The sequence below is a fragment of the Brassica rapa genome, chromosome A09 (genome assembly GCF_000309985.2).
Source record: "Brassica rapa cultivar Chiifu-401-42 chromosome A09, CAAS_Brap_v3.01, whole genome shotgun sequence".
Lineage (NCBI taxonomy): Eukaryota > Viridiplantae > Streptophyta > Magnoliopsida > Brassicales > Brassicaceae > Brassica > Brassica rapa.
Genome location: NC_024803.2, coordinates 27,758,701 through 27,786,321, shown reverse-complemented (window position 1 = coordinate 27,786,321; position 27,621 = coordinate 27,758,701). Strand labels below are relative to the sequence as shown.

The 27,621-nt window shown below is 36.5% G+C and overlaps 3 protein-coding genes across 5 annotated transcripts; all 3 read right to left on the bottom strand.

Annotated features, from left to right (window-relative positions):
• Positions 1-10,909: 10,909 nt before the first annotated feature.
• LOC117128603 lies at positions 10,910-13,690 on the bottom strand. 3 transcript variants are annotated; one of them, XR_004451974.1, is made up of 6 exons: positions 13,231-13,690; positions 13,012-13,095; positions 12,795-12,899; positions 11,953-12,713; positions 11,802-11,882; positions 11,711-11,727 (listed from the first exon to the last, which is right to left on the bottom strand). XR_004451974.1 is itself a non-coding variant. In XM_033281385.1 (4 exons), the coding sequence occupies exons 1-4, from the start codon at positions 13,585-13,587 to the stop codon at positions 12,564-12,566; spliced, it is 696 nt and encodes a 231-aa protein (XP_033137276.1). In that variant the 5' UTR covers positions 13,588-13,690; the 3' UTR covers positions 10,910-12,563. The 3 variants fall into 3 exon arrangements, 1 of the variants encoding a protein (XP_033137276.1); XR_004451973.1 differs by having other exon boundaries at positions 11,802-12,713; XM_033281385.1 differs by having other exon boundaries at positions 10,910-12,713.
• Positions 13,691-15,593: 1,903 nt separating this feature from the next.
• On the bottom strand, positions 15,594-18,693 carry LOC117128601. Its single transcript, XM_033281358.1, has 9 exons — positions 18,387-18,693; positions 18,220-18,288; positions 18,040-18,126; positions 17,603-17,962; positions 17,091-17,519; positions 16,702-16,955; positions 16,533-16,614; positions 16,025-16,409; positions 15,594-15,928 (listed from the first exon to the last, which is right to left on the bottom strand). The coding sequence occupies exons 1-9, from the start codon at positions 18,462-18,464 to the stop codon at positions 15,663-15,665; spliced, it is 2,010 nt and encodes a 669-aa protein (XP_033137249.1). The 5' UTR covers positions 18,465-18,693; the 3' UTR covers positions 15,594-15,662.
• A 381-nt stretch (positions 18,694-19,074) lies between these two features.
• On the bottom strand, positions 19,075-21,097 carry LOC117127793. Its single transcript, XM_033278462.1, has 4 exons — positions 20,481-21,097; positions 20,247-20,388; positions 19,757-20,158; positions 19,075-19,656 (listed from the first exon to the last, which is right to left on the bottom strand). The coding sequence occupies exons 1-4, from the start codon at positions 21,095-21,097 to the stop codon at positions 19,501-19,503; spliced, it is 1,317 nt and encodes a 438-aa protein (XP_033134353.1). The 3' UTR covers positions 19,075-19,500.
• Between the last annotated feature and the right edge of the window lie 6,524 nt (positions 21,098-27,621).

Here is a 27,621-nt window from a genome sequence, read left to right as displayed (position 1 = left end):
CTCCTGAAGACAGCTATTATAATTTGTCTAGGTGGTTGTATAAAATCACAGAAACAAACCCTGGTTCCTTGACTTATCAACATGTTGATGCTGCAGGAAAGTTCAAGTATGCATTTGTGGCTTTTGGTCCATCGATAAGGGGATTCTCATTGATGAGGAGAGTTATTGCAGTAGATGGTACATTTCTGAAGGGATAATTCAATGGGACTTTATTGGCAGCTTGTGCTCAAGATGGGAATTATCATCTATATCCTCTCGCCTTTGCAGTGGTTGACGCAGAAAACGGCGCCTCTTGGAAATGGTTCTTTAGAGGTTTGAGCCAGAAGATCCCGGACGCTTATCTTGTTTTTGTATCAGACAGGGCTAACTCCATTTCTTCAGCGTTGGAGGATGTATATCCCTTATCTCACCATAGAATTTGCAGGATCCATCTGCTCCGCAACATCACTCCTACATATGCGAAGACTGGGTTGCTACCTCGGGTGGAAAGCGCTGCTGATGCCTATACGTGTCACGAGTTCTGGTTAATCTTCAAGGACATAAAGGATAAATGTCCTGAATTGGCTAAGTATCTGGAAGAGTCTGATTTTAGGAAATGGGCACGAAGCTATGCGCCTGCGAACAAGTATAATATCATGACTACCAACATTGCAGAGTCTCTCAATTCTATGTTGAAGATGCCTCGTGAGTTGCCCATTATCTCTCTCCTTGAAACTATCAGATTGACGATGACCACTTGGTTTTTTGAGCGACGCGAAGCGGCTGCGAAACATAAGCACCTGGTTACTCCAAAAGTTGTGCAGAAATTGGTATCTAGGTTAGGGGCCGCAATGTTGTTGAATGTGTATCAAGTTGATCGAAGCGAGTTTGAGGTGAAGGATGAAACAATGAAGTTTGTTGTTGACTTGGAGAAGCGGCATTGCACATGTAATGTTTTCGACATTGACAAGATCCCCTGCATCCATGCCATCGCTGCTGCTAAGCATATCAAGAGAGATGAAAACCGTTTTGTTGATGCTTCTCACTTGACAGAAACGTGGGCTAAAGCTTATGCTGAAAGCATACATCCTGGTGGAGAGTTGTCAACGTCCACCTATCCAGAGAATATTGATGAACTGGCTTGTCCACCTCCAGCTACCAAAAAGAAAAGTGGACGCCCTCCTACAAAGAGAAAGAGATCCGTTGGCGAGTTTGGGATTCCTGGATCTAAATCTCAGTCCCACAAGTGCAGCAGATGTGGCACAGGAGGGCACAACAAGATCACATGCCAGAGGCCTATAGGATGAAGTTCTACATTTTTACATTTTTATCGATTATTATTTGGATGTTGGCTATTTGATGGTTACATGATATGCACAAGACCATATATATTTTTTCTTTTGGAACCCTATCCTGAATAAGTATGATTTCTTCCAACTTTTGTAATATACAACATTATCTTTTGATCTCATTTCAATTTTTAGTTTAAACTTCTTTGCTAGAAAAAAACACAGTAATATTCAACTATTCTGGAATCCCATCCAGAAATACCGAGTTCATTTCCAAGGTTTATAATACAACATTTTCTGTTAAGAATAATTATGTGGAAAAGTGTAACAGATGATTCTCCTCGGTCTAGCGGCTAAAACACCTATCTGTCGAAATTGTAACGCTTGACTCGACCCGGGTTCGATTCCCCTACTAATCAGAGTTTTTAAAAAAAATTTAAGTTGAATAAAAATAAAAGAAATATATTACTTTACTTACAACATGTAATGACTGAAATTAACTTGGCCTAGTGGCTACTACACCTTAGTTCCCTCTTTCCTCCTAGTCATCTTCAGGTTCGAATCCTATGAGATGTGTATATATATTTTTTTTTTCCTCCAAAATTTGCAAATCACATTATTAAATTTTCCCTTTTCCAAATGTGTAGATATTAATCCTTAGTTTTAATCTCATTTCATTTCTTTCTAGTTTAAGAAAGAAGCACACTAATATTCATGTATATTATTCATGCATACTCTGGAAGCCCATCCTGAACTATCTAAGATCTTTCCAATGTATTTTACTATAAATTGTATGGCTAAATTCAATTATGTGGAAGCAACTAACAGATGATTCTCCTCAGCCTAGCGGCTAAACCACGAAACCTATGATACCGAAACATTTGTTCGACCCGGGTTCGACTCTCCTACGAGTAATGGTTGATTTTTTTTTGTTCAAACATATATCTCAGGAATCGAAGAGTCTCTTCCAAACGACATCATGTAACTCAGTAACCGAAGAGTTTCTTTTCGTCAAGATTGGTTGTTATATGATTGGTTATTTCAGTAACTGACTTCAAAAATCGAAGAGTTCCACAATAATCAAGAGTTTATTTTAACTGACTTCAATAATCGAAGAGTTCCTTTTAGTTCTATAAATATAAGGGACGATATCAGACCTTTTATTCACTCACTTCATTTCGTCTGATTTATCCTTTTGCAATACAAGTTAGTTTTCGATTTTTCTCATTTTCCATTCAATTCATGAACTTTTTTCTATTTCTATTTTATCGTAACATCTTAGTTTCGATTTTGTTGCAGGACAAAGTTTCAATGGAAGGAAGTTCAAAGAAGATGATGAAGCGTCCCATAGAGGAGGTTTACGGATGTGATGCCGCCGAAGGTTTCAATAAGGGGAAAAAAGAAACTGTGGTACATTACAGGGCTCTTCTTCGTTTGTCCAACGAATACAGGCTATCTGAGAATGATTGGAATCTGGCATCCAGCAAAGCAAATTCAATTGCTGTCCAAATCGAGTTGCTTGAAGATATTATCAAAGCTGATGGAAAATTTGATTTAACTGCTGAGTTGGAGAAACTCAAAGAAGAGCACTCGGAAGCGGAAGGAATGCTTGCTGATGTGAACGTCAAAGTCCCTGATTGGGATAAACTTGGCGAAAATTGGCTGTGTCATGAGTAATTTCATGTTATCATCTTCTTTTTTTATGTTTTTAAGGACCACATTATGTTTGATTTTCAGTTTTTATTTTAAATGAATAAGTACTTTTGTTTCTCTTGTGTTGTTTCTTCAATTAACAACCTAAATAAAAAACTTGTTCAATGTTTTTCACTATTTTGTAATGGTTTGGCCTAGTGTTCTTGTAACTTGGTTATCTGATTTGCTTATTTGTTTTTGGAAAGCCATCCTGAATACATAAAATGATATCCAGATTATATAAATCTATCGTCTGTGAATAAATAAGTTCACATTTACTCTGTTATCGAATATCCACCGTAGCCTAGTGGCAAGCCCTTCTACTCTTAGTGTACCCTTATCACACAATAAGCTGTGTTCGATCCCCGTTGTGTATACTCACATTTTTTTCTGTTTTTAATTAAACTAGAGATTTTGTCCGGGCTACGCCCGGATTTATTCAAATAATATTGTATTAAATATCTATATACAATATATTACTGATATGTTATAAAAATATAAAGAGTAAATTGAATTAGAAATGAGTAAAACTTACAATATTTTTACTATCTAAACTATGTATGAAATGGTGAACAAATGTGAAATGAATAAAGAATTTAATAAATCGTAGTTATTATCCAAAATATATTTTTATACATATTTAGGTTAATAAGAAAATATATTATTAATCTCCAAATCACATGTTTCTTTGTTATGTTTTATTTATATCATATTTATGTTTTTATATGTAATTTAGTCTTTTATATCATATTTTGTCAGCATTTATTATTACTATATTATATGCCAGCAATTATTATTACTATATGTTTTTATATGTAACATAATCTTTTATATGTTTTTATTTATATGTAATTTAATCTTTCATAATATATTTTCTTACTATTGTAATTTATTTTTTACAATTATAATAAGTAAAGCTAATTTAAATACACATTTCTTTAAATTAAACAACTTTTAAAACTGGGGTATGTGTTAAATACACTGAAAATTATATGAAATATTATTATTACTGTATGTTTTTGTCAGAAATTATTATTACTTTAAAACACTTTAAAACTTAGTTATTAATGCATAGTTTTTGTAACTTTATATCTCATATATTTCTAAACCAATGAGACTTTAAAAATACAATTAATATTTTTTAAATTCACTATTTTCATTATTAGTAGACAAAATAATACATTGGAAGTATAAAAATATATCTTTTTAAAAGAAAATATTTTTCTAGAACATATATTTTGAAACAGATAGAGTATTATTGATCAGAAGTGGTTACAGATTCTACTTAGTGTAGCATTAAGGAAGAATATTATGGAATCTTGTTGATCAATAAATAATATCAATACCGGATGTCAAAATAAAAATAAGCGTATAACCTGTTAAAACAAACTATAGGCATTGGCTTTGTTAAATCAAGTGTGGATTCGTGTTGCTGCAGACTTAAATTGTTGATTGACCGTTGAGTTTGAGTTGAGCTGATTGGTATGGAATATTTGTTTTCTGGTTTTATTTGAATGGTTAGCAAAAAAAGGAGAACTGGTCGATTTTAATTTGTAAGTTGCTTATTTTAAGATTAAAGTTATTGGTGTTTTGATTGTGTTGGGTTTGTGATTTCTCTTTATGCAATAATAAAGTTAGTGTTAAAAAGTTTAATAAAGAAGGGAGATAACATAGCTGTTATTGGTAGGCCATTGAAGGCTTTTCTATAGGAGAATAGACGATGATTGGTATGGTGCTAGTCCCACCAGTATCTAAGCAAATAATTGGTTACTGCGGGGTTTGTTTGTTTTTAATACTCTACTTCTGTGGTTATTCTCAATGTGGTCATTTAGCTATATTATGCACAAAGAAACAAATGTATATACCTTATAAATTTAGTGAAAAACTGTTATTTAAATGTCTGACTGAGCTACTCAAATGACCTCCTGAAATAAGGAGAAACAGAATTTTCCAAATGCCAGAAAAAATGAAAACATATTGCAGTTGTAGTCACTATACCAAGGAACTGCAATCTCATATAAAAGCTGAAATCTTGTTTCTGAGCATATGTTGTTATTCGGCCTTGCTTCATTTTTGGAGCTGTAGTTAAATCACCCGTTCAAACTTTAATAATTTAGATGACCAAAAAAAAAAAACATCTCATATCTTTCCCTTAAATTTATCATAAAACAAACACTCATCTGACTAAACATATCGAGAGAAGTCTGGGACATACATTAATTATCTAAAATTGTTTCTAAATATAAAAGAACCTCAGGCTTAACTATGCTTAGAGAAAATGGCTGAAGGGAATTAAATATATGTCAAATATAAACCTGCAATCATGCCGTAGATTTCAAATCAAAACGCTTGCCAGGAAGTTCCTTCTACGACTTCAATATCTACTTCATTTAGGGCTTGACTTTGATTCCTCCTCCAATAACCGCTTGGTGGTGACAGAGTGTGGGTCCTTCTCCTCACCGGAGAGAAGCTTCAACCTCTCTATCAATCAATCAACAAAATTGGGTCATAAAGTATGCCATGATTGTTTGTACTTCAAAAAAATACATTAAGACACAACAAACGCAAGAGTTATTAGCATCAGCGTCTAAGAGACCTTTAAAGAAACATTCAAACTGGTCGAGAATCATAAGATTATGTTGCCCTGCAATCTGCCAAATCACATTAGTGAGGATCAATATATGAAACTATTTACTACAAATCATATGACAAATAGCACTTTTCAAATTACTTACTACAAATCAGTATCTTGTGATTGAAATGCAAATAACTACATAGTTTAGTGAAATCTTCAGTTTTATTTTCATCCTGTCTTTGTCAAGTGTTTCATCAGTTACCTCTGCCATCATCTCTTTCTAGGAACACTAAAAATAAAACAAACATGACACAGTTAATCTTTGTGTTAACGTCATGTCCAGTTGTGCACAAAGTTTTTGGAATTCATTGATCACTTTTGCTTGTTTCATGAATGACATTTGTTGAAAATGTGAAAAACAGAGCAATGTGAAAAACAGAGCAAAACTACCTCAATGATTTAACGGTTGAATCTTCATCGAACTCTTTGAATTTACTGAAGATAACATTTTTGGGTAAATTTATATATAAGCAACTCTTTATCAAACGTATTTATGTCAATTTGTGGTCAAAGACATGATTCAGACATGAAACAGTTTTTAATCAAAAATATTGTTAGTATATTTTTCTGATAGGTGTATTTATTATTTGTACATGTATTATTAGAAAATGTTAAGTATTTTAACAAAGAAATACCTTAGTAATGTTATTTTTTTACAGTTGAAACTTTTATGCTCGGGTAAAACCATAGAAATACGTTAGTAATTATAATAGTTTCAAGTAAACAAAAGTGATCAGATGAAAAAAAATAGTACTATAGATACATGAGTACGACTGATAAGTGATAAGTAAGACAGACGGTGGAACATGAAAAAGAATTTAGTAAAATAGTTTCATATCCACCGCTGTTTTATACTAATAATTATTTAGAAACAACTACTTGTACAAACATTTTTAGTATCATAGTTATGTTTCAAAAAATGAAAACGTTGAAAGATAAACACAATCATACTTTTTGCTAAATACAACTATGGAAGACTAACAGAAGCAATGATCCTTTAAGGTGATCAATTTGTTTGAGGCGGACCTGTTAATTACAACCAGACAACAAAAAAAATCAGCTTAGGAAATAAGATAGCGAGCTAAAGATTAATCAAAAGATTATGGGAAGAATTAAATTAGACCACATACCATTTCCTAGGAGTGTATAGCTCAGTTACGACTCCTTTTTTTGTATGATCCTAGCTTTGAAAATTGATATGATCCGTAAGTGCTAAAATATTCCGACTCTCAGTCTCACACTCATTTTCTCCCCTGGTATTGGCACACTTGAGAATTCGGCCGGTAGGCGGGACCGTCTCCCTCCTGATCTATTTCTCTCTTCTATGTTCAAATGCAGCTGGTGAAAATATCCTCCACCATTCTCCTCCCACAAGTGGATCCGTACAATGGTGTTCCTGTTGATCATTTGTGTTCTACCTCCAAGCATGTAGTGTCAGTGTACATAGGAGAAGGTGCCATGAATGAGCTGCACATATCATAGGGAGTTGCAAAATAAGTTAGATTTTTTGGTAAAATTTGTATATGCTTGAAGATTTTAAAAACAGAGAAATACAGAATGACTTACAATTTCGGCTTTGGGTTTTTGGCTTCTGATCCAAACGTTCTTTTATCTGTAGAGATCATTTTCATGTAAGAGAGCTTATTGATTTCCAAAAGTAAAAGTTAATTTGAGACTCACTATCGATTATCTCCCCTAGACAATATAGTGCCACAACTTCTTGACAGAGGTCATTCTCTTTTGGATCCTCCTGGTAGGTAGAAACATTAAGTATCTTACTTCATCAGCTGTTTGGATCTTCTCATAGCTCTCACCATGAATTTTTGTAAGAATCATTCAACTTTTCCATAGACTTTGCCTTTCTGCACAAAGTTTAACACTATCAAATCATGCCATGTGACAAAAGCTGACTGTGAAACTACGATGATGACCATGATGAAGAACATTACCTAGATATTCTGAGACTGAAGATCTCAGTGGCGTTTTCCACCTTAGAATCCATGTGCAAAGCATAAACTATATAGTACGAAGCATGTGTCTTTCCAATGTCATGAACCTCCAAAAACTTGTAAATCATTTATGCATAAGCGCAATGCTCCGCCTTTGAAAATTAACAGAAGTTACCATCAAACCTACTGAGTACATAGATAGCTACTTCTTTCAGCATGTGTTTGAAAGTGTTGAGACAATGCACAATTACAGAAAGGAAACGATTTATAGAACAACCTAAGCAAGCAAACTAAAATAGTTCAGAACAAAAAAACATGTAGCATGAACCAAACCAAAGATTAGTTGAAATTCTTGGTTTCATACTCAACTAAAAGAATATAATTATAAGCAAAGGAAAGGTAGCTAAAGTACGCCACTTCTTTTCAGCTTTGTCGCAGATGATAAAAATCACACAATTGATATCAAAACTTAAGACAAACCAATGCAAGAGAAGCTAAAGAGAGGAATTAATACTATAGAGAAACAATAATCATTCAAAGAAATTTGATCCAATGAAAGCATAGACTACAAAGAGGAAGAGGGTCGAAACATGCAAAAAACTAAATGCTGCAAAAACATTAGCAGTGAGTTAGCTATCTAAAGAGAGGAATTATTACCTCCAAGACGTTTTGTGTTAATAGTAGTTAAAGCATGGTGGGAGTGTTTTCAGAGGATATGAATTTCTTGCAGAAATCTGTTGCAGTCTTGTCCCAAAAGTACAGCTTCATAACAGGTACCCTGCAAAAGATTATAACTACCAGGGTTAGGTTCAATACAACTGATTGTGTAGATATGATTTAGATTTTGAACAGTTTCTTATCTCCTAATCGTTAGAATTCAGTATTTCTAAATACATATATTATATACTGATGTTGGGAGAGTCAATAGAACACATACATTCATTCATCATAAGACGCCGTGTGTTTGCTATTTCCACTTCGTCAAGGATGGGAGCTGTCCATTCACCACCTTCACGTGGCCAACAAAATCTACAATATTTTTTAACAAAGAGTATAAGTTTAACGTGGGTGTAAGTAGTGATAATTAAAACGCAGATGAACAATAGAACTCAAAGATAATATAAATACATATACAGCTAACCATAGAGATCACCTTTCAGTCCACAAAGGCTGTAAATCTTTCATGGTTTGATGCAAGTATTTGAACACTGCTTGATGGTACGGACCCGTGCATCATTGTGCTCTTGTGCTCTGTCAGGAGATAAATAATTCAGGGTTTATAATACTGATTAGGTGACGAAAATTTTGGGTTAAAATCACAAACCTGTTCGAGAGTAGAGAGTTCAAGATCCGAATCGGCTCGGAGCGTCTCCTCAGCTCCTTTGAGAATACGGTGGAGTGCGGATAAGTCCCCGGAGCTCGCTGATAGGCCCTGGATTGACGTTATCAGATTCCCCGTCGAGCTCATGCCTCCGATCGTTATAGAAATTTCCGATGAACACAAACCCTAATCGATCGCCTGTTTCTCTCCCTCTCAAAATAAATTACTCAACTGTTTGATTAATTACAAAGAAGATGAAACTGAGAAGACAGATTGAATGAAATGAGTGAGTAGATGGACGTTTTAGAGGATTAGGGTTTGTCAAGTGTTTTTCACCTGGGCTGTATATGAGGCGCAGAGAACTGATTTACGGAGATCGAAGATCCCAAAAGCCTGGTCCCAATTTATAGATGACGTGGAGAAAAAAAGACACCCTATTGGCTGATTATTATTGAGGACGTGGAAGCATGAGGGGAGCCCTTATTCCCCTTTTAGTATTGTATTGATATTCAAAAGTTATTTTTGTTTTATTATAGCTTTTGGCAAGTATAACACCCTTGGTACAACGGCTGCACACTTTGATTCATTTTTCGAGAGTTCATGAGTTCAATCAACATCAGATCACATTCTTTTTCATTTTTTTTTTGTGAACTTTAAAGGAATTTGTTTTTAGAAAGATATCCTGAATACCTAAAATGATATCCAGATTATATAAATCTATCGTCTGTGAATAAATAAGTTCACATTTACTCTGTTATCGAATATCCACCGTAGCCTAGTGGCAAGCCCTTCTACTCTTAGTGTACCCTTATCACACAATAAGCCGTGTTCGATCCCCGTTTGTGTATACTTACATTTTTTTCTGTTTTTAATTAAATATTCAAAAGTTATTTTCGTTTTATTATAGCTTTTGGCAAGTATAACACCCTTGGCACAGCGGCTGCACACTTTGATTCATCTTTCGAGAGTTCACGAGTTCAATCAACATCGGATCACATTCTTTTTCATTTTTTTTTGTAAACTTTAAAGGAATTTGCTAGGCTTTGGTGCATTTTGCTTTCTCACTCTTTTTCTGGAAACCCATCCTAAAAGTACCATAAGCATTTGACAATTCATCAATACATCCTAAAAATTTTTCAATAACAATCTAAATGAAAAAAACGTTAGGGATAATTCATTACAAACTAAAACTTAAACGTTAGGGATAATTAATATCAAAGTAGAAAAACAGAGTAGAAAACAGAGTAGAAAACAGAGTAGAAAACAAAGTAGAACAAATATGACATTTTCACTTCCTTTGACCTTCCTGGAAATCTTTATCCATAAACTGGTCGAAGATCTCACAACATAGCTTGCTTCGTAAGTCCATCGCAGTTTCATCATTTATATTAGCCATGCTCTTCAATCCCAGTGACCTGCATTCCAACATCTTCACAACAAAAATACCACAGTTGTATGGAAATTTTGTCTTTGTAAGCCCTTATGCAAACTTCACTTCAAATGGACTGATATCTTCGAAATTAACCTCTTCACCAAGAAGTTCCATCTTTATGGCACTAATCAACACTGTCATAAATACCCAAAATTATACAATAAATCAATCACCAACAGACAACAAAGTGAATATGTAAAAATGCATCACAAGCACAAGCAGCAAGTGACAAACTTTTATTTTCTAAATTAGCTAAAATTCTTTTTTCAGGATACGCATACTTTCACAATCCTATCCATTATCAATGTAACAATATAAATTAAACTGATTTTTCTACACTGAATGATAAAATTAATAAATCACAAAGAGTTTTTACCTGCCAGTTCTTGGATTTGATTAAGAGCACGTTTGATATTTGCTTTTGGAAGACCACAATGGAAGAGTGTGATTGTGTTGTCCATCAATTGTATCTCCACCCCAATATAGTGATAGCTCAACTTATCTTCAATGACACCATATATAACATCAACATCTTCCAGCCATACCTTCTTTGGATGTATTAAACCTTTCACAATTTCGCCTACACAGCCCTCCAATAACGTTTGTTTTTTCTTATGTGGCTTCCTGACAGATTCATAAGCGTACCCAACCACTTCTAAGAATTTGACTGGTACAAAGCATGCTGCTGGAAGATTGTTGTTGCGGAACCAAGCACCTTGCTCAACCCTCTTACAATTTAGCATTTCAAATGCAATATTTATGTGCTGCCAATGTAACAATATAGTTAGAAACTTCATGTAGAACTGCTATAACATGGACATATAGCATAGCTCAACTCAACCTCTTCCTAAACATATGACACAATCAAATAGAAGACAGAACAGAGTGTTGATTACCTCTTTGTTGAGATTGTTTTCTGCATCGTCCATTTTTTGAAAGAACTCTTTTTCAATTTTTTTTCCATTGATATAAAACGGTCTGTAGTTGATAAAATTAACTAGTATCAATCAAAACTTTTACAAAATAAATTAGGAATATTTATGCGAGGACAAAAAGTTGCTTACACACGATATATGCCCCGTAGATCCATCCAGTGTGCAAGCCTTGAAAACCGAGGAAATTCAGGTGTCACAAATGGATCAATTGGAAGGTTTACCTCAGGTGTTACAGGTATAGGAGGGTTTCTAGGTCGTATTGGCCTCTTCTCTTCTCGCTGTAGAAAATGAAGCAAATCTACTGGCTGAGCATTTGCTTTCTTCTTCTTACCAACATCAGGCTTCCCCTTTAATTAAAAATAAAGACAAAAATTCAGGATCGTTTTTATCTTTATACTTGAATGCCTTCCTAATATGAAGTAAAAATATTTTTTATACCTTTTTTGCATGATCGTGTTGACTTGGTTTCACACTCTAACCCTGCTTTACTTCCATCTGTGAAACAAAACCGATATATCAAACTATTGACCTGAACTTCAATTCAAGTGGATCTTATTCATTTTTATTACCTCTTTTGCCATTTTCCCAACACCATCTTCTGATGGACCAGCTGCTTCATTTTTCTTACAAGCGACAGCCTTCGCCTTCCCCTTTTTGAATGACAAAAATTCAGATACATTTATATCTTAATTCCTAGTATGATGTATAAATATTTCATACCTTTTTATCACCATCTCCTTCACTTGGATTCACACTCTGCGTCTGCTCTTCTTCCATCTGAAAATCAATACCAAGATATTAAACAAATGACATTATTTTTCAATTCAAGTGATCCAAGGCATTTGTTTTACCTTTTTTGTCATCTCCCAAACACCATCTACCCATTTTCTTGGTTTTCGCATCTCAGAATGGTTGAAGTAAATTTGTTCTTTAGAATTGTTCAAAGAGACAAAACACGAGCCATCAAACAAAATGACTTTAACTTTTCCAGCGCACCAGGCACCATTGTCGAACGCCTCCACGTCCTGCATTAGCTCATAACTTTTCTTCGCTCCAGATCTCTCAGGTGGTGGTTGAGGACGTATTCTGTCAATTGATACACGTGTCTCAACACTCCTTTTCCTCTTCTTTTCGTCCAGAGACGGGACGGAGTACTCAACTTTCACCATCTCAACCCCATCAACCAAATATGTTGCCAACACATTTCCTGGATACCATTTATGACAAGTATTGTCATCTTGTGATGAAATCTCCACATTTGCTCCGATCTCAAAGGGATTTTGAACTCTGCTTTCTACATCCTGTGATGGTTTAGATTCAAGGATATCCAGTCATTTTGATAGTTGCTGTATATTTATTAAAGGTTTTAATGAAAGTAATACCTTATTTTGCTTTGTTAAAAGATTTCTGCGAGCTCGGGTATTTGGCTGTGTGTCGGAAATGTTTGGTGAAATGATCTCATTCATAAGCTCGTGAGTCTCCTGAATTCAGGAATGGTTGAATGAACACGTACAAGGGCTTCCAAAAATTACTTGAAAAGTCCAATTTTTTAAAGAAGGTACCTGCTGCGTCTGAATTGGAGTAAGGACTGGAGTCTCAATATTCTGTTGAGCTATTGGAGAACCAGGTGTCTCTTTCGTGATCTCATTCATAGGCTCTCGTGTATCCTGAAGTCAGGAAATGGGATTATGAACTCGTACAAGAACTTCCAAAAATTAATTTAAGTACAACCAAATTCATAATTTTATAAATACCAACAGTTTTCAAAATTATACTTGCCTCATTGTTAAGTTGTTCATCTGCTTGATCTGCATTGGCTTCACCTTGTCTGGAAGCCGTCTCATGAAATGGAGTTGTGTCAGTCTGTGCAAGTACAACAAAAATTAGGAAGGCAATCCTAAATATGTATAACATCTTCCAAAATTACTTGACAACTCAAAAAAAAAACTGAATCAAGAACTAGATAAACATTAATTTTAATTTCCGAAAAAAAGTTACCTCATTGTTTGGAGTTTCATATGAAGTAACTCTTTGTAGTTTCTCTAGTTTTGTCACACGTTCTTTAATCTGTTTCCTGTCTTTTTCAATCAAACACAAACGATCGTTCATGATCCTTAAATTATCTCCCACCATCTCGCTGATTCTGTTGATCTTTGATTCCAAAGACTCCTCCTGATACGAAGAAGAAGCTTGACTCATCCCTCCATTCCCAAACAGTAAAGATGCTCTTCTTATTTGTTCATTAGCACCGTATAGGTCTACTGACATGTTTCGCCAATCTCTAATTTTAAACTTATAACCTCTCTTGGATAAATCGGCCATGTCATCCAGATCTTTATTAGCTTCGTCTTCCATGCAAACATCAGCTTCTGGATCATTAGAAATAGGAGGTAGGATGCATGTGACCTTAAGCTGAAACCATAAAAATAATTAGCTTTTAAATGGAGAATCATAAGGCAAAACAGAAACAAGAAAAAAATAATGTAAAAACTTACATGATCTTTGATTTCAATTAGGAGAACATCTATCAGCTGTGGAGAAGCTATTTGAAGGTACTTCTCACACAAAAATATTGGGGTAGACGGTTGAACGCTCAGAATAGGAACAACTTGACTGAATGCATACTGTAGCAAAGGTACTGACTCAAGTATCCATATAAGAAATGCCATAGGGAATCCTTGCAAATCATAATTGTTTTTGTCGAGGCTTTTGTCGACAGCTCTCTGAAGTGATTTTAACAGCAAATTATAAGCTGTTCTCCCCCATGGGTATGTCATCAAGACATCCATATCCTGCGCTATTTTCACATAATCCAAAGTAAAAGTTGTGCCACCGTCGAGAAGGCTCTTCTGTAGTAGTATGCTCTCAATCAGGAGGAGCATTGCAAGGCAGAATCTCTCATCAGAAGCATCTTCTCTTGTGTTTCTGAGCTGCTTCTCCACGTCCTTTACTGTATGAGTACGCCCTTTTAGGAAGTCCCACTTAAATTTCTCGGTTTCCTCTCGTGGTTCTCTTGCTTCACCACTACATTTCAAACCAGTCACCATGTGGAATTCTCTTATAGAGAACCTCATTGGCTGAGCACCAAAATGGAACCATGCTTCGTGTCTCTTCACTGTCTTGATGCTTTTGGTGAGAACTGCGTGCACTATCTTAGCTGATAATTTCAAAGACCTCTCTCCAAGCTTGATCACCGGTCCCAAAAACGTCCCTCTTATTCTGTTGAACTCATCATTTCCTAGAATTTCCTTAACAGTTTTGATATAAGCAACTATCGAGTGTTGGTTTATCGATATCGTCTTCTCTGGCTCTGATCCAATCGGATACCTCAGCTCAGGCAGTGCTAGTCTTAATGGTAATGGATCTCCCATCTTGTTTCTATCCTGCGTAAACAAGAAAAATTTTATTTGTCTAAATTAATTAAAATCCAATTTTCAGGAAGGGTTTCCTGAAACAATACAAATCCTTCCTGAGTCTATACACATGCTTTCACATGAACTAGAATTCTACCAATCATATTAGGTTAAAACGAGCAAGTCTATACACAAGCAAAAACCAGGAGACCAATCTCTCAGAAAGAAAACACACATAAGGTTGAATCTGCAACATACCTTAAAGAGATAGAGCTCTAGAAATGGTTTTTCTCGGAGAATAGAGAGAGCTCGCGTAAAAGATCGAGAGAGAGAGAGAGTTCTGGAGATGGGTTTTCGTCGGAGATCGAGAGATATGGAGATGAGAGAGAGATTCGAGAGGCGGAGACGAGTGAGATTCGAGAAGTTTGAAACGGCGAGAGTGTTGAGACGGCAAGAGTTTTGTCTTTTTTCAATCGAAATGTATTGTTTTGGAAACCTATCCTATATTAATTGGTTTAAGTATGCTTATGTAATATTCTTTAACAGATGATTCTCCTCAGACCAGCGGTTAAACCAAGGCATTTCATAACTCAAAAGTCTCTCTATCCCCGGGTTCGATATGTGGTGGATTCAAAATCAATTTTAATTTTTTTTTGTGTTACAGTTTGGAGTTAAATAAAATTAAATGTAATCCATTAACAGATGATTCTTCTTGGCCTAGTGGCTAAACTCCCACACTATCCAAATACGCAAACTCTCTCCCTCTGGGTTCGATCCTTTGTGGTTCTAAATTTTTGTTGTCTGTAAACATCACAATTTTAAGCTTACCATATACATGTCCAATCCTTAGTATATAATCTCATTTCATTCTTTTTTACATTTGAAACACTTAACTTTTTTTCTGGAAACCCATCCAGAAACATTATTTTAACCTTCCAAGATATATGATACCCAAAAAAATACTTGATATCCTTCCAATCTTTCTTATGTAATCAGACGCCAACAACATAACAAAATAAACAGTCATAACTAAAACCGAGTCTTAACTAAAACAAAAAATGTTTTCATGCATCATTCTCATTTCCCAAAGCTCTCATCCACAAATTGGTTGAAGATCTCACAAGACAAGGTTCTCCTTAGCTCCAATGCATTGTCATCATTAATCTTTGTCATGTCTCCTATCTTCAATGACTGGCACTCCAGAATCTTGACAAGAAATATCCCACAGTTGAAAGGATGTTTTGTCTTGGGTAAACCTTGTGCCTGCTCAATCTCAAATGGAATCATCTTCACTTTATCTACCTCATCACCAGAAGATTCCACCAGCAGATTAGAAATCAACACTGTCATATTTAAAAATCAATATCAAGATAGAATCAGTTGAATATTTCAAACCAAGAAACAGTTGAATACATCAAATACAAATTGTTTATACATACCTGCCAACTTTTTCACTTGAGGAATATCAATGCTGTTGCTTTCCTTTTGAAAACAATCATATACTGTGATTCTTTTCTTCTTCAAATGAATTTCCATCCCAATCCAGACATTGCTTTTTTTTCCAAGAGTAATCCCATACACAACATCAACATCTTCTCCCCATGTCTTCTCTGGATATACCTTCCCTCTCACAGTATCTTTAAATAAATCGTTGAAAATCTTTTTACCTTTGACCTTTTCTTTCTTGTAAGCCAAATCATCAGAGAGCAAGCAATGCAAGAACTCCATAGGTAGGAAGCACGCCTTTGGAATCTTGTAGTTGTGGAACCAAGCAGCATTCTCATTTCTTCTGCAATTTAGCATTGCAAAGGCTCCATCAATGTGCTGCAAAAAAAAAGGCAAACATTATCTAATTTGTTACTATATAATTCCTGAAACTAAACAAATCCTTCCTGAATTTTTTTTTAAAAAAAAAGCTCAAGGCAAGAACATATGTAAACAAATTACCTCTTTCTTAAGGTCCTTTTTTGCATTTTCCATGCTTTGAAAGAAAGATTTCCTTATCTTATTATCATTGATTGATAGGGACCTGCAGTCGATTAAAGATTCAAAGGAATTACCAAACCTCTTATACATAAATATAAGAATATATAGACAAGGACAGAAACATGCTTACGTTTCATGCATGCCGGGCTTTAATGTCATCCAATTTTGAAGCCTTGAAAGCTTATGTTCCGCAGGAGTTGAAAACGGATCAACTGCAGGTATAATCTCAGGTATTACAGTTAAAGCCGGATTTCTGTCAGACTTGAATGGAGTTTTTGTGTCTCTAGATCGTTTAGGCACCCTCTCGCTCCTTCTTAGGAAAACATTATCCATTCCTGAATTTTGTGATGAGGCAGCAGCTTTCCTTTTCTTATCAGGCTTCACCTTTAATCAAACAATAGACACCAAGCAAAATATTATCAAATTTGTTGCAATCGGAATTTCTGGAAACCATTCCTGAAACTAAAATGTATGTATATCAAACAATTCACGTGAAGTATAATTCTAGTTATGATTTACCTTATCTGCCATCTTCCAGACTCCATCTTTCCATTCTCTATGAATTCGCAAATCTGAATGTTTGAATAGAATAGTTTCCATAGAAGTATAGAGACACACCGAGTATGTGTTATCACCAAGTACCATGCTAATTTGTCCGCTGCTCCAGCCATTGTTGTAAAAGGCTTCTACCTTATCCATCATCTCAAAGGATTTTTGGTCACTAGTTGGTGTTGCAGGACGTATTTTGTCAGCCGTGATAGTATCCTGAAGTTTCTGAAGTCTATGTTGGTCTGTGAAGAGTGTCGTGTACTCAACTGTCAGCTCCTCTAGTCCTTCACACAGTTTAAGATCAACAACCTTTCCTGGATACCATATTTCGTCATCAGTAGACAAAATCTCAACCTCTGCGCCTATTTGAAAGTGAGCTAGAAGCCTGCTTACTTCAACCTATTAAAAATGAAGATTCAGTAACATCAGCGGTTTTAAATTGTTAGAATAATAATTAAAGATCAAATATACTCGATGCATACCTCGTTTGTTTCTGAAAAATCTATAGCACTTGTCTGAAGATGCTCTGTTTGCAGAGTAATAGGCGGCATCTTCGAAACATCTGTGGAAACTAGCTCAGTAGTAGGTTCTGTAGTATCCTTGAGATTTTCTTCTGCTTGATTCTGCTCTGATGGTGTCTCATCGGATTGATCTCCCTCACTTGTCTGAAGGTGCTGTGTTTGCGGAGTAAGAGGCTGTGTCTTCGAAACATCTGTGGAAACTAGCTCAGTAGTAGGTTCTGTAGTATCCTTGAGATATTCTTCTGCTTGATTCTTTCTGCTTGATTGTGTATGCTCTCCTTCACTTGTAGAAAAATATTGGGTCGCAGTTTCTGTCTCACTCTATAAGACAAAAGTAAATGGTAAGAGTTAGTTGAATAGAAAAATATTACATAAACATTTTAAATATTTCTTCTTACCAAAGCATTCTTATTTTCTTCAATAACTAGTGCAATTAGTGAAGACAATGGAGAGGAAGGTGTGTGATGCACAGCATGTGTATCCTCCTGTAATAACAGTAAAATAAAAGAGGTAGTTATGAAGAAGTTTCTACAATTTAAAATTCAAGTTGTACTTATGAAAGACATTTCTATGCTTACCTTTTTATTGTTTGCTGAAATGATCTCAGTCAATGGCTGTGTAGCCTCATACGTTTCCTCTGTTACCGTCTGCAAAAAAAACAAAAAAAAGTCAGGTAGGGGATCAAAAACACGTACAAAAGCTTTCAAACATTACTTGAAATCTCCAAGATTTTTTGAACATTTACCTGCTGTTTCTGAATTGGAGTAAAAACTTGAGCCTCAATACTCTTTGGAGATATTGGAGAAGAAGGTGTCTCATTCATTTCCAGTGTTTCTTTTTGCAAAACTTGAGTCTGAGCAGCAGGTGACTCAATCACAATCTGCAAAAAATATCAGGAAAGACCATCATGAATACATTCAATTATAATTTCTAGAGTAAATATTACCTCATCATCTAGTTTTCCTTCTTCTTGATTAGTTTTGGGTGGCGTTTCATCAGTAGAGGTTTGTGTTTCCCTCTGCCAAAAATTAGAAAGGTCTATATATGTAAATCACCCAAAACTAATTGTAAACTCCAACTGTCATTGAGCATATACCTTTTTTGTCAGATTAGGAGTAAAAACTTGAGTATCAAGGGCAGGCGTGTCATCCGATGGCTCTCTCTCAATCTGTAAAAATTATCACGAAGTCAATCCAGAGTACGTTCTAAAGATTCCAAACATTAACTTAAAAATCCAAGATTTGTTTTTGACCATGTACCTGTTGAGTCTGACTTGGAGTATAAACGGGAGTTTCAATACTCTTTGGAGCTATTGGAGTAGACGTTTTTGTTTCTTTCTGTCAAAAATCAGAAAAGCCTTTATATGTAAAAAAAAATCACCCAAAACTAATTTGTAAACTCCAACTGTGAAAACAATATCATTGAGCATATACCTCTTTTGTCAGATTAGGAGAGAATACTTGAGTATCAAGGGCAGGAGTTTCATCATCTGATTCATTCATTGTCTCCTGCAAAAATCAAGAATGCATTAAAGAATATGTACAAAAGCTTCCAAATATTACTTCAAAACTCAACAATATTTTATTGGTTACATACCTCATGTGTCAAATTAGGATGTTGAGACATTGGAGATAAAGGCGTCTCACTCGATGGTTGCGTGTAATCCTGCAAAAATCAGGAAGGCATTCAGGATTTTGTACAAGAATTTCCAAATATTTTCTTAAAATTTTTGAGCATATACCTCATTTTGTTGAGACTTTGGAGATGCAGCTGATTCAATCATTGTCTCCTGCAAAAATCAGGAATGCATTCAAGAAGTACAAAAGCTTTCCAAATATTACTTCAAAACTCAACAATATTTATTGGTTACATACCTCATGTGTCAAATTAGGCTGTTGAGACATTGGAGATAAAGGTGTCTCACTCGATGGTTGCGTGTGAGACATTGGAGATAAAGGTGTCTCACTCGATGGTTGCGTGTGAGACATTGGAGATAAAGGTGTCCCACTGGATCGCTGTTTGTCAAATATTAGGAAGGCATTCAAGAATATGTACAAGATCTTCCAAAAAATACTTGAAAATGCAAATGTAAAAGAAGATGTTTTGAGAATTTACCTTTTGTGTCACGTTAGTGGGAAAAACATTGTTGTTTCCTTCCAACTCTGACACACGAGCTCTAAGATGTATGTTTTCTTCTTCCAGTAATGACATTCGATCCTTCATGCTCTTCAGATTCTCCTCCATTACCGTGATGATCCTGTTCACTTTTTCATTTACTGAATCCTCATCAATCGGAGTAGAAGCTTGGCCAGTCTCCTTATTTGCCATCATTTGAATAAGAGCATCCAATGTGTCAAATGTGTCTACACACCTATTTTCCCAGTCATCGGCTGTAATCTTGTACCCTTTCTTTGTTACATCTTTCACTGTTTCCAGCTCGTCACTATATTTGTCTTCAATGGAGATATCATCTTCTGGATCATGAGGAATAGAAGGTAGTATGCAATGGACCTTCAGCTGAGAGTATTTAAAAAAAGACCAATGAGAAACATATTAAAAAGAAGAAGCCAAATAAACTGAGAAACATATACTTGGAAAAGCTTACCTTTGTATCAGCTTCAACCTGTAAAACCCTATCAAGTGATGGATTCTCTACCTCAGTGTATTTTTCACACAAGTAAGTCGGCCCAGGAACCTCAACTGTTGGTACACACTTACTGAACTTATCCCTTAGCAAAGAATCGACTCTAGTATCCAAAGAAGGAATACTAGAGGATAACCTTGCAACTCAAATTTGGATTTATTCTCCAAATGATTCGCGACAGCGTTTTGAATTGACTTCAGGAGCACAATGTAAGCCTCTTTTCCCCATGGATATGTCATATCCTGTGCATTTTTCGCATATTCCAAAGGAAAACTCCCTCCTTTGCTCTTCCGCAATAATATGCTCTCTACCAGGATGAGCATTGCGAGGCATACTCTCTCCTCAGAAGCATCTTCTCTTGTGTTTCTGAGCTGGTCCACCACGTCACTTAACTTATGACTACGCCCCTTTAGCAATTCCCAATTAAATCTCTCGGTTTCCCTTCGTGGTCCTTCTAATGCACCACTACATTTCAAGCCTGTCATCATATGAAATTCTCTTATAGAGAACCTCATTGGCTGCGCACCGAAATGGAACCAGGCTTCATTCTCCTTGACAGAAACGATGCTTCTAGTGAGAATGGCGTAGACTATCTTTGCTGATAACTTCAATCCTCTCTCACTGAGCTTCATTACAGGTCCCAGAAATGATCCTCGGACTCTTATCATCTCATCTGGTTTTAGGATGCTTTTGACAATAGAGATATACTCTGAGCCAGAGTATTGGTTGATTGCTGACTTTTCCTTTGGCTGTGAACCAATAGGATACTTCAGCTCTGGCAGTGCTAGTTTTAGAGGTACTGAATCTCCCATCTTGTTTCTATCCTGCGTAGACAAGAAAGAAAAAAAATCCAATTTTCAGGAAGGGTTTCCTGAAACAATACAAATCCTTCCTGAAGTCTATACAAATCCTTCCTGAAGTCTACCAATCATATTACGTTAAAACGAGCAAGTCTATACACAAGCAAAAACCAGGAGACCAATCTCTCAGAAAGAAAACACACATAAGGTTGAATCTGCAACATACCTCAAAGAGATGAATTACGCTCCAACAACTTTGTATTCCCACAATTCAAAAGTCTTTCATTTGCTTCGCTGGTTAATAAGAAAGAGTAACAAACAAATCAAAATCAAAACGCAAGCTTCCCAAATTTTAATTCAAAAACCCTAATTTTAAAAAGTTACATAGTGATTTGTGTCCGATTTTGAGAGTAGAGAGTGTGACGCTGATGATTAGATAGCCGGAGAAGATGATTAGCGAGCCGGAGAAGATGATTAGCGAGCCGGAGAAGATGATTAGCGAGCCGGAGAAGATGATTAGCGAGCCGAAGAAGATGACTAGCGAGCCGGAAAAGATGATTACCGAGCCGGAGACGACGATTCCCGAGTCGGAGAAGATGATTCCCGAGCCGGAGACGACGATTCCCGAGTCGGAGACGACAGTGCCGGTGAGGGTTTGAAGATTCCCGAGAGGAGACGACACGATTCGCGATCGAAGGAAATGAAATGTTTTTTTATTTATTCTTATAACAAAGGGTATAAGGATAAATTACCCCTTTAATGAAACCTATTTTTTTGACTTTTTCCTTCTAGTGCTATTTTTGGGACATAAACTTCAAAAGGTGCTATTATTGACAATTGCCCTTTATTTAATACCTTTTAGTTTGTTATTAATTTTATTACTTACTTATATATTTTCGAGTTAGGTACAATAAAATAACAAAATATGAAATAATCAAATAGATAACATCCTTCAAAATATGTTTTTTTTCTTCAATTCCTAATGTGTATCCAAAATACACTAAAATATTATTGAACATCTAAAATAATTATATATATTACACGAAGGTTGATGGTTGAAGGTGGCGGTTAAAATTTGAAGTTTTTAGGTTTTGGTTTTGTTTTCATTGAATAATATTTTTCATTTCATGAGAACTTGGTTTTCGTTTTATGCATTCATTTATTTGGTTTCCTTTTTATCATTAACTATGTTTACCTTTTCGTTTGATTTTGAATGATCAATTTGAGATTATTTTCTTATTTTTGAATCGATTTTACTTATGTTTTGGTTATAAAATATGTACAAATTATGTATTTTTAAAACAGAAAAACTGATTTTACTTATGTTTTAATTACAAAGTAGATACAAATCATGTACTTTTAAACGGAAGAACCGACTTAGACCCCAACTTGAAAGTACATCGGGTTGTACCAGTTTTTTGAAGATTTAATAACCCGACCCAAATCCGATAGAACCTGAACCCAATAGAACCCAAACCGATCTCGAACTCGACTTTCATATAACCCAAATATAGCTAATTTTGATAAGCCCGAAAAAACAGGATCTGATTGGATAAAACCAAAACTCGATTGGGATCCGATTGCGCGTGCCTAATTTGAGCTCCACCAGTATTTCTACTAGAGATATAGAACACCTACGTCTCAATAAACATTATTAGTTACGTCGGATGTCAAAAAAAAAAAAATTAGTTACGTCTAAACTAACCGCAAATAAATAATTGGTTTATCACGTTTTATTATCTTAAAAGTTTCCTCTTTATTGGTTTTGTCATCGTTATCCTATCTGATCGTTAAAAATCTTAGAGTTTGTCTTTGAAGATCATCTGTGTTCTTCTCTAAATCAAAGGGGTTTTTAAAATTTGGGGATCTATCAATTTCGTTCTGGTTATCTCTCCTTGGGGTTTTCTCTATGGCTTCTCACCTGGACAACGCGCTTCTTCAACTCTCGATTGAAGAAGATGAAGAACCCTTTGTGCTTCCTGATCATCCGGAGTATTACTCAACGGGTAGGAACGCACTTAGCTTGGTGGGCAGATTATTAAACCCTCAGTGTCAGGATATGGCAGATTTGATTCTCAACATGCCTCGGAAGTGGAAGTTGTATGGTAGAGTGAGAGGAGTGGCTCTCACCCGTGAAAAGTTCCAGTTTATTTTTACTCACGAGCATGATATGCTTGACGTTCTTAACAAAGGCGTTCACACTCACAATCTGTGGCCCATCGTCTTGGAAAGATGGGTGGAGAAACCTCCTGAAGATTATCTTCAGTTTATCATGGTATGGGTTCAGATGAGGAACATCCCGATAAACCACTACACGAAGAAAGCCTTATGGTCCTTAGGAGATTTCGCGGGTCAAGTAGTGGAGGTTGCTTTTGATCCAGACAAGCCGCAAATCAAAGAGTATGTAAGGGTGCTTGTACGTTTCGATGTTTCAAAACCTCTCCGAAGAGCCAAGAAAGTAACAACGCCGGGTGGTGACACTGTGAACATCCTGTATGATTATGAAAGGATTCAGAAACGGTGTTATACGTGTCAGCGACTAACTCATGAACAACTTTCGTGCTCTATCTATAGGAGTACAAAGATGTTGAATGAGAAATCATCAGGATCATCTGCAGAGAGTATGTCTCAGGAGATCAATGAGGTTTTAGAGGAATCTGATCCGCTGTTTGGACTTATTCCAGATCATCTCTTAGGTTTTGATGCTTTGTCTGGAAAACCTAAGATTGCTAAGGAAGTTATGGAGGATATGCGACTTTACTTGCGAGCTGCTGAAGGTGCAGAGAGATTAGCAAGAGAAGAAAGAGTTAAGAAGTCTTTTGGTGATTTGGAGAATGATCCAGTTGGTCAGAAGACTTACTTAAGATTAGAGCCTCCTCCGTCTGTCACTAAGATTCTGGATAAAGGAAAGGGTCATGTCTATGATTTCGGAGCTCAAGAGGTGAAGACTCCTAGACCTGATAAGCTGATGACAAATGCTATTTCTGCGGGAACCAAAACTCTTCAATCTGGAAAAGTGGTATCTGCCATGCCTCTCTTGATGGTTCATTCTGACTCTAGTCTCCCTGAATTTTCTGCTCAGAGTTCAACGGGTTATAGTGCTGGTTCTTTCGTAACCAGTGCTTCCGGGACTCCGATAAAGAAACCTAAGGGTAGGCGAAGACCTGGTACTTTCATCAGAAAGGCTAATGGCAAGGGTACATTAAAGGCAGATGCGAACAGAGGTTCTAAGTTTGGAGAAGGTGTCTTCACTGATTCGAAGAGGAAAGCAAAGGAAGATGTCGAGCCATCTCAAAGCTCTGCAAGGTTTAAGAAACCATTGGTGGTCCCAATTGAGGGACCGTCCAATATCTAAATGTCTATGATCAGTTGGAATTGCCAGGGCTTGGGCCGTGCACAAGACCTGGTCATTCCAAGACTACGGGAGATGCGCAAAGATCATTTCCCGGACCTTTTGTTTTTGATGGAGACTAAACACAACAGAGATGACTTGGTGGATCTACAGACATGGCTAGGCTATGATAGGGTTATGACAGTTAATCCTATTGGGTACAGCGGAGGCTTAGCATTGATGTGGAAAAACTCTGTACAAATTGATTTCAAGTTTGTAGATAAACACTTGGTGGACTGCTATGTAAAGTTTGGGAAGGAATGTTTTTTTGTATCTTGTATATATGGTGAACCGGTTAAGAATAATAGACCGAAGCTATGGGAAAGACTATCGCGCATTGGAGCTTATCGGAAAGAACCATGGTGTATGGTTGGTGATTTTAACGAAATAAGAAACAATGACGAGAAGATCGGAGGCCCTAGACGAAGTGAGGCTTCTTTTCAAGGTTTTAATGATATGCTTCAGATTGCTGATATGTCGGAACTGCCAAGCACAGGGAATTGCTTCACGTGGGGCGGTCAGCGAGGAACCTTATCTATTCAATCTAAATTGGACAGGAGCTTCGGAAACAAGAGTTGGTTTCAGCTTTTTCCTGCCTCCAATCAGGTTTTCATGGATAAGCGGGGTTCGGATCACAGGCCAGTTCTGGTCAAATTCTTCTCCTCTTCTGATCCCTACAGAGGAAGCTTTCGTTTTGATGGGAGATTTTTACATAAGCGTGGTGTGCAAGAAGAAATCAAGAAAGCTTGGTTAACAGATCATCCTCTTTTCGAAACCAAGGTATCAGACAGATTGAGGAGATGTAGAAAAGCGCTGAGTAATTGGAAGAAGAAAGAAAACATCAATTCTCGTGATAAGATCAAGCAGCTTCAATGTGCCTTGGAGTTGGAGCAATCTTCTTTGCATCCCTCAACATCGAGAATTTATTTTCTCAAATCTGAACTCGTCCAGGCTTATAGAGACGAGGAATTGTTTTGGAAGCAGAGATGCAAGGATAAATGGGCTATCAAGGGGGATCTAAACACCAAATACTATCATGCTTCAGTGAAAGCAAACAGAGCAAGGAAAAGGATCATTAAACTAATTGATGCCTATGGTCAAGAACAATTCTCTGAAGCTGCTAAAGGGGAAGTTGCTTCTGAATATTTCTCCAAATTATTCAAATCAACTTCCAATGGTGATTTCACTAGTCTATTTGAAGGTTTCACTAGACGCGTTTCTGATGGTATGAATGAGGATCTTGCTAGAGATGTCAGTAAAGAAGAGGTTAAGGATGCGGTCTTCTCTATCAATGCAAGCAGTGCCCCTGGTCCGGATGGGATGACCGGTCTTTTCTTCCAAAGATATTGGAATACGGTTGGAGACCAAGTTACAAAGGAGGTTCGTGATTTTTTCGTAACAGGCTTGTTTCCTGTTGAATGGAATTACACGCATCTCTGCCTAATTCCAAAGATTGATGATCCTGTTCTTATGTCGGATTTGAGACCTATAAGCTTGTGCTCGGTTCTATATAAGATTATCTCGAAGATTTTGGTTTCAAGACTCAAACCTCTCCTACCTGTCATTGTCTCTTCTTCCCAATCGGCGTTTGTTGAAGAGAGGCTAATAACAGATAATATTCTGATTGCACATGAAGTTATTCATGCTCTGAAGACAGATAGAAGCATCTCAAAAGAATTCATGGCCATCAAATCAGATATGTCGAAAGCGTATGATCGTGTGGAGTGGGGTTATCTTCGAGCTCTTCTTTTGGCTTTGGGGTTTGAGGCTGTCTGGGTTGAAAGAGTTATGTTTTGTGTATCAACGGTTAGATACTCGACACTCATTAATGATCAGCCTTTTGGAAGCATCCAGCCAGAGAGAGGGATCAGACAAGGTGACCCTTTGTCTCCGTTCCTTTTCGTTCTGTGTACTGAAGGTCTTATCCATTTAATTGAAAAGGCGGTTCAATGTGAAGCTATTCAAGGCATTCAGTTCTCACAGGAAGGACCGATGATTCATCATATGCTTTTCGCTGATGACAGTCTTCTGATATGTAAAGCAACGAGGGAACAAGCTAAGGAGTTGATGAGGATTCTTCAGGTTTATGAAAAAGCCACAGGTCAAAAGGTTAACGAAGCTAAATCAGCTATAACTTTTGGTTCGAAGGTTGATACCTTTACTAAAACTGCTATTCAGGAGATCACAGGCATCACTAAAGAAGGTGGTTCAGGAGTTTACCTTGGCCTTCCTGAATGTTTCAGCGGATCCAAAACCAAAATTTTGGCCTACATTTATGATAGATTGAAGGATCGCTTATCTGGCTGGTTTGCGAAACTTCTTTCTTTGGGAGGCAAGGAGATTTTAATCAAGGCGGTAGCGATGGCAATGCCCGTGTATGCAATGTCCTGTTTTAAATTGACAAAAAAGTCTTGTGAAAATCTTACCAAGGCTATGGCTGATTTTTGGTGGAATTCTCTAGAGCATAAAAAGAAGATTCACTGGTTAAGTTGGACCAAGATGTGTCTGGCAAAAGAGCAAGGGGGATTGGGGTTTAAGGACATTCAAGGCTTCAATCAAGCGCTGTTGGCAAAGCAAGCTTGGCGTATTATCAATGATCCTGATTCTCTTTTTGCTAGATTTTTCAAGAGCAGGTACTTCAATTCTTCGAATTTCTTGTCTGCAAAGAATGGTCCCCGACCATCTTATGCTTGGCGAAGCATTCAATTTGGGAAGGAACTTCTGGTTCAAGGTCTGCGTAAACAGCTAGGTAATGGAAGCTCTGTGTTTGTGTGGACTGAGAACTGGATTGATGATAATGGAAGTAGGAGACCTTTGATGAAGAATATCCTTGTTGACCTAATGCTCAGAGTTAGTGACTTGATTGATCATCAAAATAGATGCTGGAATCTAGAGAAACTTGAGGAGCTTTTTTATGAGGAGGACATAAGGAGCATTCTGGCTATGAAAATTGCTTTTGACCATGATGACTATTGGGTTTGGCTGCATAACAGGAATGGTAGTTATTCAGTTAAATCTGGATATTGGTTCATCAACAGTTTGATTAACAGGTCATTTATTCAAGAAGCTGAAGCGAGACCCTCTCTGAATGATATCAAGAAAGAGATTTGGAAGATCTCTACGACTCCAAAAATCAAGGCTTTCT